Source organism: Tenrec ecaudatus, chromosome 11 (genome assembly GCF_050624435.1).
Source record: "Tenrec ecaudatus isolate mTenEca1 chromosome 11, mTenEca1.hap1, whole genome shotgun sequence".
Taxonomy (NCBI): Eukaryota; Metazoa; Chordata; class Mammalia; order Afrosoricida; family Tenrecidae; genus Tenrec; species Tenrec ecaudatus.
Genome location: NC_134540.1, coordinates 111,123,468 through 111,137,260, shown reverse-complemented (window position 1 = coordinate 111,137,260; position 13,793 = coordinate 111,123,468). Strand labels below are relative to the sequence as shown.

Genomic DNA, 13,793 nt, shown 5'->3' with positions numbered 1-13,793 from the left:
AATCATAACGATCCTGTGGGACAGAGTGGAACTTCCAGGCTGTAAATCTTTATAGAAGCAGACAGCCACATGTTTATTATACAGACTGTCTGATGGGTTTGAACCACCAACCTTTTGGTTAGCCTAGCACTTTAACCACTGTGCCATTAAGACTCCTATTTGGGGACAGCAGATTAGATTTTTAATAACAGAATTTCTAACAACCTCGGTTCAGTGAAACAGCCATTATAGTGGAATAAATGGTATTGCAGAGAAGGCCTGTACTACACACTTCTATTGATTAGGTTTAAAGTAATAAGTAGTCCCATAGGAGGAAGGCTAACATTTGAAATAGTCATGGTGGTCATTGGAGAATCATAGTCCAGGAAGTTAAAAATGAAAAACTAGCAATGATATTTTTCTGAAATTAAATGTGGAAGGAAATGTTACCAGATTTCACTCCTACTTCAATTATAAGGTCACTTGTCAGAATCTACTCAATGGCTGTGGGCTTGGTTTGGTCAACTGCGAAGGAAAATTGAAACATTCGACACAATAGATAGCTAATGATTCATTCTCCTCAGTAAAGCAGTTAATTGTACCTCAGCTTTCTCTTAAGAAGTGGAACTGACTTTTCTGTTGGAATTTAAGCAACTTTTCTTGTTTTCTGAATGATATTTTAAATAGAATAAAAAATTTGGTATTTCAGGTTCTTAAACCACGGTTATACAATTATGCAGAAAGCAGAAATGCCTGTTTTTTTAAAGAATGAGTACATTTGAAGAATTTCCACCATAAGTGACTTTCTGTTTACATAAATATTCTGATATATAGATCTATATGCATGTGCAAAATTTTGATTATAAAATTAAAACACATTGGCTTCCATTTACCATACTTAATGTGTTTAGTATGTGATGCTATGTCATCCTTTTTCAGGATGAAATAGATTGTTTACAGAAAGAGGTAGAAGAGCTCAAGAGTAAAAATCTCACCTTGGAGTCACAGATCAAGACCATTCTGGATCCTTTAACTGTGATGCAGGGCAGCCACAATGAAGACAAACATCCACCTGCAGATAATCCAAGTAAAATTGATTCTGAAACTGTTGAAGAGTGGAAGAAAAAACTGAGAACAGCCAATGAAATCTATGAAAAAGTGAAAGATGATGTAGAAAAACTAAAGGAAGTAAGTGTTTTGTTTGGTTTTAAATTTTATGTCATTCTTTTTAAATTCTGTCCAATGGGAAAGAATGTTCAAAGTGTTTACTGATCATTAGACAGTTTGCAGGGAGGGACAAAAGCATAAATGAGCATCTATGTGCAATTGAATAATCTTTCACTCCTTAAATGCCATTAACTGCCAAGAAATACCAAGTGGTTTTATTTGTGAGTGTATGAGTTGCTGACTTTTTTAGGGGAATGCTGTCAATGTAAAGGATCTATATCTATTTTCTTTTCTTTGTGGTTTGCCTTAATTTTTTAAAGCTTATATCAATGACAGCCCTTTAATTATAAACCTAGACATACCTATTTCTCTGTAAAATGAGAGTTGGACCATGTCTTTTTTTTCAAGTCCTACCATTCTCTGAGTTTTAAGATTATATAGCTAAGTCTTAATTACTAAATACAAGAAAGCTATGAGCAGCCACATTAGACTACTCCATACATACCAAAGAATACTGTGGTTTATATGAATGGTTCATCTTCTAAATTATTTTTTCATCCACCTAACAAAATAAGAGTGACAAGCTTTTGTTTCTCTCCAGTGTGGAAAAGGGAGGGGCATCTTCCCTCAGCCCTGGAAGCCACAGTCAGGTGCTGTTTGCTCTGTGGACCAAAGGGACCAGTAAGAATTCGGCTTCAGCTTTATATACAGAGTGGACTCTATTATGCTAAATGGAAATGTTTTTGTTGTGCCAAGATTACACTAAATGAATTTATCAAGCCACAACCAAACCTGCTGCAGTCAAGACGATTCTCACTTACAACAACCCATTATGGCAAAAGTCCAACTGCTCTCTAGATTTCTTGAGACTGTGAATCTTTATGGAAGTAAACAGCCTGTTTTCTCCCTGAGTGCAGTTGGTTACTGGTTTTGAACCACTAACCTTGCATTCAGCAGCTCACTGTTTCTGAGGCTGTAAATCATCATAGGAGTAGTCCTCTTTCTCATATGGAGTGACTGGAGGGTTCAAACTACCAGCCTTGTGGTTAGCAGTTCAACATAGAACCCACTACGGCACCAGGGCTGCTAATTTGTTGACAAACCCTAAAAAATACTGTTGCTATGCTAAATTACTAACTCCTATATCAATGAACTCCACACAGTATTTAAAGAAGTCCCATTGCATACTATCTCACAGACGCTCAGTGAACTTAAATGGCAGTATACATACTAAACCATCTCTACGCGACCGCTTGCAAAGTAAATGCTGTGTGCACTTAGAGAAGGACAAGATAAAATTAAGGAGGGATCATAATGCTTTCATATTAATGAGACTACAGTGAATTTGTTACATGTATAGGGGAAATGTAGTTTATTTAGGTATTGATGGCCAACATAGACATGTTGTTTTGTCTAAGAAAACACAGAATGATAGCTGGGAGGTGATAGTATTTATCAAACTACCATGTCATCTTAAATTTCCTGCCCCTACTTGAGCCATCAATAAACTATAAGCTACATGATCTCCTTATCGTTATTAGGCCTTCTTGACATCTTCAGCAATAAATGTCTTGGCTCTAAATCATAGGGAGCCTTCATGGTGCAGGGATTAAGTGCTTGGCTGCTAAAGGTTGGCAGTTCCAACCCACCTGCCACTCTAGGAAAAATATATAGTAATCTTTGCAACTTTGGAAACCTCTGGAGCAGTTCTGCTGTGTCTTGTAGGATCTCTAAGTCAGACTCAATGACAGTGGATTTGGTTTTATTTAGAGCATGAGGCTTGATTTGAAAAGTTTACTCTGAATTCATAGGAGTGATGTGGGTTGCATAACTAGGGGCAAAATACATGGAAGTATAAATATAGGCACGTACATAAGTAAATATATTTATATATAATGATAGGGATAAAGGTCTATATACATATATTTATATGTTAAGTCTCAAGGTAGCAGACAGACAATGAGCATCTACCCAAACCCTCACTCAATGCAGGAACACTTTGTTCTAATAACCTGGAATTCTGTTATGCTTACTACCTTCCTGACACAATCATTGAAGATAAAATGGGTACATAAGCAAATGTGGTGAAGAAAGCTGATGGTGCCTGGTTATTAAATATATAGCATCTGGGGTCTTTAAAGGCTTGAAGATAAACAAGTGGACATCTAGCTGGGAAGCAACAAAGCCCACATGGAAGAAGCACACCAGCCTATGTGATCACGAGGTATCGATAGGATTGGGTATCAGGCACTAGAAGACCCAAAACAAACAATCATCAATACACGCAAGGGGAACCAGAGTGGAGACCCCAAGCCCTTCTGTAGACAGTTGGACTTCCCCTCACAGAAGTGTCGTAAGGAAGGGACAGCCAGCTAGGGTGCAGTATAGCACTGACGAAACACACAACATTCCTCTATACTTTAATGTCTCCTTCCCCCCACTATCATGACCCCAGTTCTACCTCACAAATCTGACTAGACCAGAGCACGTGCATCAGTACAGATAAGAGCTCTTGACACACAGAATCCATAACAGATTAACCCCTCAGGACCAATGAGAGTAGTGATAACACGAAGGCTAGGGGGAAGGTGGGGAGTGGAAGAGGGAACTGATTGCAATGATCAATATAAACTCCCCTCCCTAGGGTGAGGAACAGCAGAAATGTGGGTGAAAGGAGACAGCAGATGGTGTAAGATTTTAAAATAATAATAATAATAATTTATAATCTGTCAAGGGTTCATGAGAGTGGGAAGGTAGGGGAGGGAGGTTAAAAAAAAAGCTGATACCAAGGGATCAAGTAGAAAGAAAATATTTTGAAAAGAATGTGGGCAACATATACAAATGTGCTTGAAACAATGGATGTATGGATTGTTATACAAGCTGTAATCAATAAAATGATTTATTAAATTTTTTAATGTATCTTACACACAGTTTTTCTTTTCTCTCTTAATGTTCACATTAAATTCACTACCCAAAACTACCCTTTTCACTGTCGTTTGGTTGTTGCCAGTTCATAGGACAGAGTAGAACCTCTCCCCAGGCTTTCCCAGGCTATACATGTTGATGGGAGGAGACAGCCTTATCTTCTCGCTGGGGAGTAGACCTCGGGATTATTTGGACATTTAGTAAGTCTGTTTCGAATTGTAGTGATCATTTTAGGTACTAGCTATAAATTGAGCATAAGTAAATTTTACAATATGGGCCTCAGAGACAAAAGCTTGTGTGAAGTACAAAATAATAGCATACTAAAGATAAAACAGGAGTACAAAAGATTCATACAAAAGGACTAAGAATGTTTGCAATTGGCCTTGTTGTTACTGATGATGCTTTTGGACTAGCTGAGTCAGTGTTGAGTGTGGTGAAGTCTGTCTTCATAACTTGAATTTACCTAAGATTTCTGAACTTGAAAGTAATCCCTTGTAGTTGAGAACTAGCCAACCTGTGATGAGAAACAGTAGATAGCCATAGTGAGAGACCTTGAAATACGGGATACAGAATGGGATATGGGGAAAAGACATCAAATGAGTTTTCTAGTTTAAGCTTGTCATCATCATCAAGATGCACTCACTAAGTGCCTCTTCTTAACGGCACTATGCTCGAGGGCTTAAATCACTATGAGGAAGTAAATAGCTCTCGTTATATCTTCAGAGAAAAGGCAGTGGTGTTTACCAGTCACTTAAATAATTAACCATCTACCATCCTAGTTTGTGAGCAATAGTAAAAATATATAGGTGCTCCAAACTCAGAAGAAACCTGGAAAAATCTAAGTGACTTTAGATCCAAAAGGGTACATGCTGCTATTGCTTCTCTTACAATCATCATGAAGCATCTGTGTGGATGAGCAGGTAATACAGTGAAGTCTGGAAATTAATTAAAGATAGTGGTCAAACTTTTGAAATCTGGTGTTAAGCTTCTTGGCTTCAACATTTTCGTTGACAGCCATAGTGACCCACTAACTTTGAATGTAAGTGTTCTCATCAAATAAAGCATTTCTTGCCACATTACCGAGGCTGATTTCTAGTCTTGGAAATCATATATTCCTTTGGTATTTACAAATGCAATTACTAGGGGCTTTAAAGGAAGTCGTTTTTGAGAGGACTCTAAAACTTAAGTACACTGCTTTCAAGCTGGCCGGAATCAGTAATGAGCTTCCAGATTTTCCAGGAGGTAATGTTTTGCTAGGGTGCCTTTAGTTTTCATACAATTCAAGAAAGAAAATATCAATTTTGATGGGTTTTTTTTTTGTTTTAACCAAATGAGAGCGCATGGAATTGATTAGAAAACATTGAGCTTAATTTTTAGGTCCCAGAAGTTGCAAGACAAGGGTATTAGGAAAGCCTTTTTGAAGAAATAAAAGTGATGTAAGCATATGTTGACTCATTAGAAAAATGTTTCTAAAGAACAACCTCGTCCCCCCCCCCAAAAAAAAACCCCTCATGGCTAAATATGAACTCTTCTGCATCAGTTTTTCCATTAATTGTATGTGATGTAATGTTACCAGACTGAAAGTAATTCGTTGTATGAAAAAGAAAAAAGGAACAACATGCATTTGTCATTTGTGTGCTCCCCCAATGACTGCTAGCTCACATAGCTGTGCAATTCCCTGGACGGGAGAAGAGAAATAGAGATGAAACACGCTTGGTCTTACTCGCAATTTCACAAGTCATGCCCAGTTTTTAAGTTGCTGAAGAATATGTTCTAAAATTCAGTTTTTTGGTATTATTTCTTTGATAAAATAGAGATGGCTTGTGATTGTGTTCACAAAGCACTTTTGCTTTAGATTTGTGCTTAATTATTTTCTACTTTTTTTTTATAAGGCAAATAAAAAATTGAAAATGGAAAATGGTGGCCTGGTAAGGGAGAATTTACGACTGAAGGCTGAAGTGGATAACAGATCACCTCAGAAGTATGTATTTTGCTTACAGAGCAAATATTCAGATTGTTCTGATTATTCATGTGTTCAACTTGACTCTTGTATTGAAACTTTGTAGGTTTAAATTAGAATACCTTACCTCTGATAGTCAAGTATGTACTTATGTTATTGGAAAATCATAGCCTTAATTATGGCTAATTTTTTTAAAGGATATAATTCTTAATCATTTTCTTTATTTGATTAGAGAAGAGATTATTCCATGTGACCTAAGACAAAGGGACCTTCATTGACTTTACTTGTGACTGTTTAAGAGTACTGGGGAAATGGTGTGGGACCCTGTCTTACCTCTGATTACAGAAGGGGCAGGAGAATCCAACTCCTTGTATGCCCAAGCATGAGTTCTTTGAGACAGAGATCAGGCATGTCTTCACTTTCCATCATTCTTTATCCTATTTTGATACGGCCCATCCCTTCCGTAGCATTACCTCTCTGCTGGGTTCGATAATCTGTTGCAGAGGTCACACAGGATTGACAGACAATACTTATGATGATAGGGCTTACTGAGGAAGCTAACAAGTCCCTAAATGGTTACGATACAGTTCTTTGGTCCACAGTGCTTTTTTTTTTTAGCTCTACCGACAAGTATGTCTCTCTGGTCCTCAGCCTCACAGCCATGTGGCCCCTTTGCTTTTATCTTGCTCAGGCAAGTGTTCCAAAGCTTGTTTAGTGCTGATAAATGCCCAAGGGCATCTCCCAACTAGCGTGAAGGCACTTAGCTGTACCAGTGTATGGATCAGACTGCCTCGTGTTATTTCATGATCAGTGTTGGCCTTTTGTGCCTTTACTGTTGCTCCCCCTTCCTTCTTGCACAGAAGAATTAGAAATTAAGAATTGAAGATGAGACATAACTAGAGACGGCATTTGAAGTTCTTATTTTCTTAGGAAGGACCAATGAGAAAAACCTTTGTCCTCTGAGGTCAAGAGATGGCATCTCAGGCCTCCACATATTCTTCTCATCCAGCCACTAGATTTTATTTCTTTCAGTTGGAGAAAGATAAGACACACAGGGAAATATATCTGAGCAGAAATAGACCTGAGTTTGTAATTGGAAAAGACGTTACCTGACTACCATTCCTGAATATTTTGATAAAATTTTCTCTAGGAGAAGCCTGAACAAAAAAGGGAAAAATTTAAAATATTTATAATTAATATTTATTGCCCTGAATCATCTTTAACTTTTAACTGAAAAAGATCCCTTGGATTCTTCATAAAGCCTTAACTCCCTGCCAGTGAGTCAATTCTGACTCATATGGACAGAGTAGAATTGCCCCTCTAGGTTTCTGAGGCTGTATATCTTTAAGGAATCAGAAAGCCTGGTCTTTCTCCCAAAGAGTAGCTGATGGATTCAAACTGCTGACCTTGTTAGCAACCCAACATAACCCACTGTCTGTTACCAAACCGTCATGCTCTTTTAAGATCTGTTTATTGGAATCACATTAACAACAGCAACTCAAAAGACTAGACAGGAAACTTAGCAGCAAGCCTATGTTAGTGGGAGAGGGACAACTCAGAAAGGGAGGGTAATAAAGGGTGCACAGTGCCAAGAATGTAATCATTGTCGCTCAATCGTGCATATGGAAATACATATTATTTAAAAGGGGGAGAAAGAAGGAAATGTTGCCCTCAGGTAAAGCCAAGTGTGGTATCGGGAAATGAGAGAAGTGAACGAAAATCACAGGGTCAGTACCACCCTGCCCTGTCTGGCCACGATGAATTGGCATTGACTGTAGCAGTGAGTTCTTGTTTTGGAGCCAATTCTAAAAGACACATCAACCAAAATCAAATACACTACCAGAGCATGGCTTCTGACTCATACTGATCCTATCGGAAAGAGTAGGATTGCCCTATAAAGTTTGCAGAGCTGTAACTCTTTCTTGGAAGCAGATTGCCTCACCTTGTTCTTGTGGAACTGCTGGGTTTGAAGCACCAGCTTAAACACTGCACCACCAGGGCACCCCAAAAGAAGCCTAGCTTTTACTTTGAGACAGCCTGCTTATCTTCTGCTTGATTTGGATAATGACTTGCTTTGAAAAATTAGTGAAATAAGCTTAAAGAAGTGTTATATGTTAAGAAAGTATTTGAATTTCTGCTACTATCAGTAATTGGCAGCTTGCCTTGCCAGTCACACTAATGCTGTTCATTAGCCATTTCCCACAGATGATGAATGGAACTAAAGCTATTTTGTTTGTAGCTTTTATTTCTTGAAAAGTTGCCCACCAGATTTCAGATTCAATGCCAGCCATAAGGCTTTGTTTTTAAATGTCCATGGCTCCAATCTAATAAATAACTGAAGAATATCACCTAAGGAAACCTGGCTTTCGTGGCTTTGGTCTATCCTAAACAAGAAATCGCTCATCTGAATCCAGTAAACTTTAGGGCTTAGCATCTTTTCCTTACTCTTCTCCCATCCCTTTCCTTTCCTTTTCCACCTGTCTCCCCTCCCCTTAGTGTGAAACGTTTTACTTGAAATGTGATTTGAATTGACCTCTATTCCAGGTCAGTTTGCAGCGCATTGAGATGTTAAATGTTTTGTGTTTGATTCATTGCCAGCATCACCAAACTCTAGAGGGATTCAGAGAAAAACTGACCACTGCTGAAAATTCTCAGACTTGTTTCACCTGAGGAGAGCTCCCGTCTTGTATGGAAATTCAGGAGTTTGAAAATAAAAGCAAACAAAATTCTTTTTTAAAATCAGCCCATGCCTTTATCCCTTTAGTTTAGGATGTGCCTTGGTTCTTTTTTCTCGTGGCCACTGGTTAGATGTCACAATGTCCTTTTCCTGCACATGACTTCATTCTTTGATATACTCTGCAGATTGAATAGATAATGGTCCACAGTAATTTAAAAGAGAGAACTTTAAGACTTCAGAGAAGGGGGAAATTAAGACGATATTTCTTTCTATGAAGTTCCATCAAATAGGATATTACCCAGAAACTAGACTATTATCTCATATGACCAATGAAGACTTAAGTATTTATATTATTCTCAAGTAGATGACTTTGTAGGAAAATTATATCTGTATCTACATAACCACCTTTTTATAACTAGGTTAAAACCTTTGTAAATGATTTATTTTCTCTGCTACTGTTTTCTTCTGTTAACCTCCAGTATTTCTCATCTTAGTGCATTGCTGTTAGGTACTCAACTTATAGTGACCCTATGTGATAGAATAGAACTGGCTCAGTATTCTCTAGGTTTGGTCGCAGTAAAGAGGAACCTGGTGGTATAGTACTTACACATCGGGCTAATTTCAGGATCAGCATTTTGACACCACCATCCACTCCATGAGAGAAAGATGAGGCTTTTTATTCCCATAAAATGTATAGTCTCGGAAAACCATTGGGATAGCTATACCTTGTTGTATTAGTGTCACTGTGAGTCAGTGGTTATGAATTCGGTTTGGTGTGGTTTCGTTTAGTTTGGTCATGACACAATGGTTAAGCCAGGGCTGGTAACCAAAACGATGGTGATTTCGATCCAACTTATAACCTTGCAAGAGAAAGACTTGGCAATCTGCTGCTGTAAAGATTCTGCCAAGAAAACATCCAGGGCAGTTTTGTTCTGTCACGTGGAGTCCCATTGACTCAGTGAGGACCCCCAAGAATATGGGAGATGATTACCAATATTTCTCATATGATGTGACTGCATGGGTTGGAACTGGCAGCTTGGGGGCTAGCGGTTGAAACTTTAACTGCTGTGCTATTAGGGCTCTTTTTCTTAAAATACTTGTAGATAGTTTTACTTTAACTTTCACTTAAAATACTTTTTATGCAATGTCAAGCTGTCTTACAAAGGATGTACTTTTGGCTTTTATAATAGTCATTTCATTCCTTGCTAAAGTTAATTGTCCTAATATCTAAACTAGCGGCCTAGAAAATGCAATTTTTTGCCTGTGTACACACTTTCTGAATTCTACGTTCACTTCTGAAATAATTTGTTTCATTTGTAGGAAGTCACTAGTTTACACCTTCGGTTTTCTATCATGGACTCCCAAGGAGAATCAGTTTTAATGTTTAGAGCTCAAATAATTTAATATTCACATTTGTTAAGAAGTCTTCCAAAAGGAAGGGAGACAAGCTCTAATTAATCATTGGTGGTAATAACTCTCATCCTTCTGGACTATCCAGACACCTAAGAGACATAACAGCCAAATGCAGTCTGTAGGTCTTGTTTCAATACTAATTATTATAAACCAACTTTCAATAGGCATTTTTAAGGCAGTGTGTAAATCTGAATATGCAACAGAATAGGTATTAGATGATACCAAGAATTAATATTAGCATTATTTATGTTTTATGGTTATTTGAGAAAGCTCACACTTTAATGCATACAAAAATAGGACATATATAATACTCTGGGGAGAAATATGTGTGTAAACAAAACTAAACCCAGTTCCTCAAGTCAATTCCAGCTCATAGAAACCCTATCTGTGTATGCATATATGAAGGGTTTTTAAAATTCATGGAGAAATGGAATTTTAAAAAAGATAATGGATTCCATGAACTTTTTGAAGCCTCATATATACAGGAAATGAGGCAAAAATCTTGATAATTGTGGGTGATAAATTATTGAATGAGGAGTGTCTTAAGCTGTGTTCTCTAGAAAAGAAAAACCTATATTTTTCAGAGAAGTTTATATCAAGAAAATGGCAGGTACCAAGTCTATAAGTCAGATTTTAGGCTACAGGTTTCTCTTTACTGGCCTAGCTTCAAGGACTAATGAACTCCAAATCAGCAGGAAGAAAACAGACTGGTGGCTATGGAGGTTAATGTATCCAAGGTTGGCAGGTCATAGGGCATACTGCTGGTGACTCCTAGAATTAGCAAGCAGTATAAGAGGCCATTCATTCAAGTCAAAGAATCAAGAGGTAGATGGACCTGTTGCAGGATCCATATGAAACAAAAAGCAAGCAAGCTTTTCCATAGTACCTTCTAATATTGGAAGCAGGTCACACCTCTGAAGAAACTTCCTGTAAATTGACTGCATCAAGCCTTAGCCTGAGTAAGGGTATTGCATGCTAACCTAGCTTCTTACACTGGATGTGATGCTCATAGCAGATTCCATTATGGATATTTCGTTGTTCACTCACTTCATGTGGAATTAATAGGTGTTAATTGCCAAAAAACACTGAGCATTGTGGCCTAGCTAAGTTGACACAAAACGTATCACAAGGGGTTAGTATACTATTATATAATTCTCTCTCTGTGTGTGTCTGAAAATATGTATAATAAAAAAATAAAGATTTCTGCTCCAGGAAGCTCATAGTCAAGAGGCCAAAATGCCTGAAACCAACAGTGAACTAACAAATAGTAGAAATAGTAGTTTAGATTCAGAAAATGGCAAGAACCTATTGTTCCCAGTGTCTTCTATAGGATATGAGTCAGCATCAATTCAGTGACAGTTGTTTTCTTTTTTCTTAATATGAAAGAGCTTTGGCTTTGAAAAATTGCTGTTTCAGTGAGGAGGGAGACATTCTGAGCAAGAGGAAACATCTTGAGCTGTTGATGAGTGCTGGGTTAGCTGTCCTTTCTCCTTTAGTCCCCTGTCTCCAGTAGTAGCCACATATCAAGCTGCTTCACAAGAAATACAGAGAGTGACATCTCAGTCACATCAGAGTGAGTCTTTGTAGTTTTTACATCTCTCCTTTGTAACTATTATCATCCGTCTTATACTGCTAGATAGCACCATTCCACTCTCCATTCTGAGCAGATAGACCATAGATCGCCCTCCTATTTTGTGAGGAATGCCAAGAGTATCATACTGCCTGTGGTAAACACATCAAAAATGGGAAGAAGCTAATAGAAACACTTTCATATTACATTTCTTATGTTTCTAAAATCTCTTGACTTTAGTTTTCGCTTATAAACCTTGACAGAAAATGCATGTGTATTTGTCCCTGAGAGAATTAGGAGTTCCATGATGATTTTTTTTTTTAGCTTGAAGGTATTTGATTAATTGATGTGTAAAAAAGTATTTAACAATTGTCTGTCTTCTCTACCAGGTCTCTGATCAGTTGTGCTATTTTCATAGCCCTAAGTATGCTAAACAATGGTTCTGCTTTCTCGTAAGGTTTTAGTTCTTGTGTACATGGGGTTGCCATGAGTTGGAGCTGATTCAATGGCACCTAAAAAACATGCTAAACAGAGATTATGCCATTTCTATGGGGGTCATGAGGCTTTAACCCAGCAGGTAGTCTCACCCTCAGCAAGTAACTCATAGCATGTGGAATTAAGTTATATGTGTAAAACTCCCTAGATCATTTATATCAAACTTGGCTATAATTTGATTGTTCTTATCATCATTAGTGAGACATAGGAGTTTGATAGTTTCCCTGAGAGTAACTCTCATTACTGTTAACTGCCATTGTGTTGTTCCCCAGCTCTTGACAAACTCATATACATTGAAATGCATTGCTACTTGGTTCTGTGCCATCCCAATGACTGAGGCTATTGTGAGCAATCAGTAAGATTTTCATTGGCTGATGTTCAAAGTAGTCTCCAGGCCTTTCTTCCTAGTCCATCCCAGACTGGAAGATGGATTGAAATGTGTTCAACAACGGAGCAATAAGTAAATCTCCACTGATAGATGTCAGTGGTTACACATGAAATACTTTGGAAATTGAACCCAGGTGTCCCATATCACTAAACTAGTGACAAATTGAGTCAATCCTGATGTAAATTGGCCCTTATGATTATGAATTGAGGTGTTAACTGCAAGGTCAGCGGTTAAAAGCCATCAGCCACTCTGCAGGAAAGAGATGAGAATTTCTACTCCCATAAAGAGTTACAGTCTCAGTAACAAGGGAATATATGACCTCCATATAAGAAGCATAGGAAGATCTTCTCAGCAATTTTCTGCAGCGGTTCTCCTAGGAAGGGTGTCCTGTACTTCCTGACAGTGGGAAAATCAACCTAAAAGCTAAGTAGACCCAAGCTTCTTAGAATGGGAGAGCAGCAGTGCCTGCTGATATGCTCACATTGACTAATAGCCAGTGGCTTGCACGCCGTCTCTGAGGCCCACCCCTCTGGCACAGCAGATTTCCCCAGTCCCTGTGCAAACCCAGCCAGCCAACTTCTTACCTTACTACTGGTCACTGGGGGCCCTACGGGATAGCAGATTATGTGGACAGCTTGGTGCAGACATTCTCAGTACTCATGCCATACTTTTTGCCACTTGTTTTCCCTTCCTCCTTTTCTGCTGTCTTCCCTGGTGTCCTACTTCTCTACATGGCAAACATGTACATACATAACACTGCCAAACGAGCAGACAGGAATCCATACACACAAGGCAGGTTAGTTATTTATTTTCTTCAGGTTTTGTACTTTTGTTCTAGTATAATTCTTACATATTTTTTTCTAGTACGCTCCCACTTCCTTTTCTGCTGTCATCTTCCAATATGAACCTACCGTCCCGAGAATACACATTTTCCCCTGGCAACAAGAGGCAGGACTGTAGATTCTGGCATGCCCCCCTATCATTGAGCGCAGACCCCACCCACATACATGCTGACTGTCAACACAGTCAGCAACGCCCCCACCATCTTTTCTCTCGTTCAACCCTCCTCTTCCCTATACAGCACTCATTATCTCTCTTTTACCTCTTGAAATGTATATCCAAGAATCCTATTCATATTCTGATTACTCCTCTTCAAATACAGTTTCTCATTATTTTTACAGTGTTAATCATCCAGATAGCTGCTTGTTATTGGTAACTT

General features: G+C 38.3%; 1 protein-coding gene across 2 annotated transcripts in view; it reads left to right on the top strand.

The window, feature by feature from the left end:
- The window catches only part of OBI1 (ORC ubiquitin ligase 1), a 64,110-nt gene that overhangs the window by 16,984 nt on the left and 33,333 nt on the right, over nt 1–13,793 (top strand). For both annotated transcript variants that reach the window (XM_075563493.1, XM_075563494.1), the window contains exons 4-5: nt 919–1,167; nt 5,964–6,052. In XM_075563493.1, coding sequence (XP_075419608.1) covers nt 919–1,167; nt 5,964–6,052 — 338 coding nt within the window. The remainder of the gene's footprint in view (nt 1–918; nt 1,168–5,963; nt 6,053–13,793) is intronic.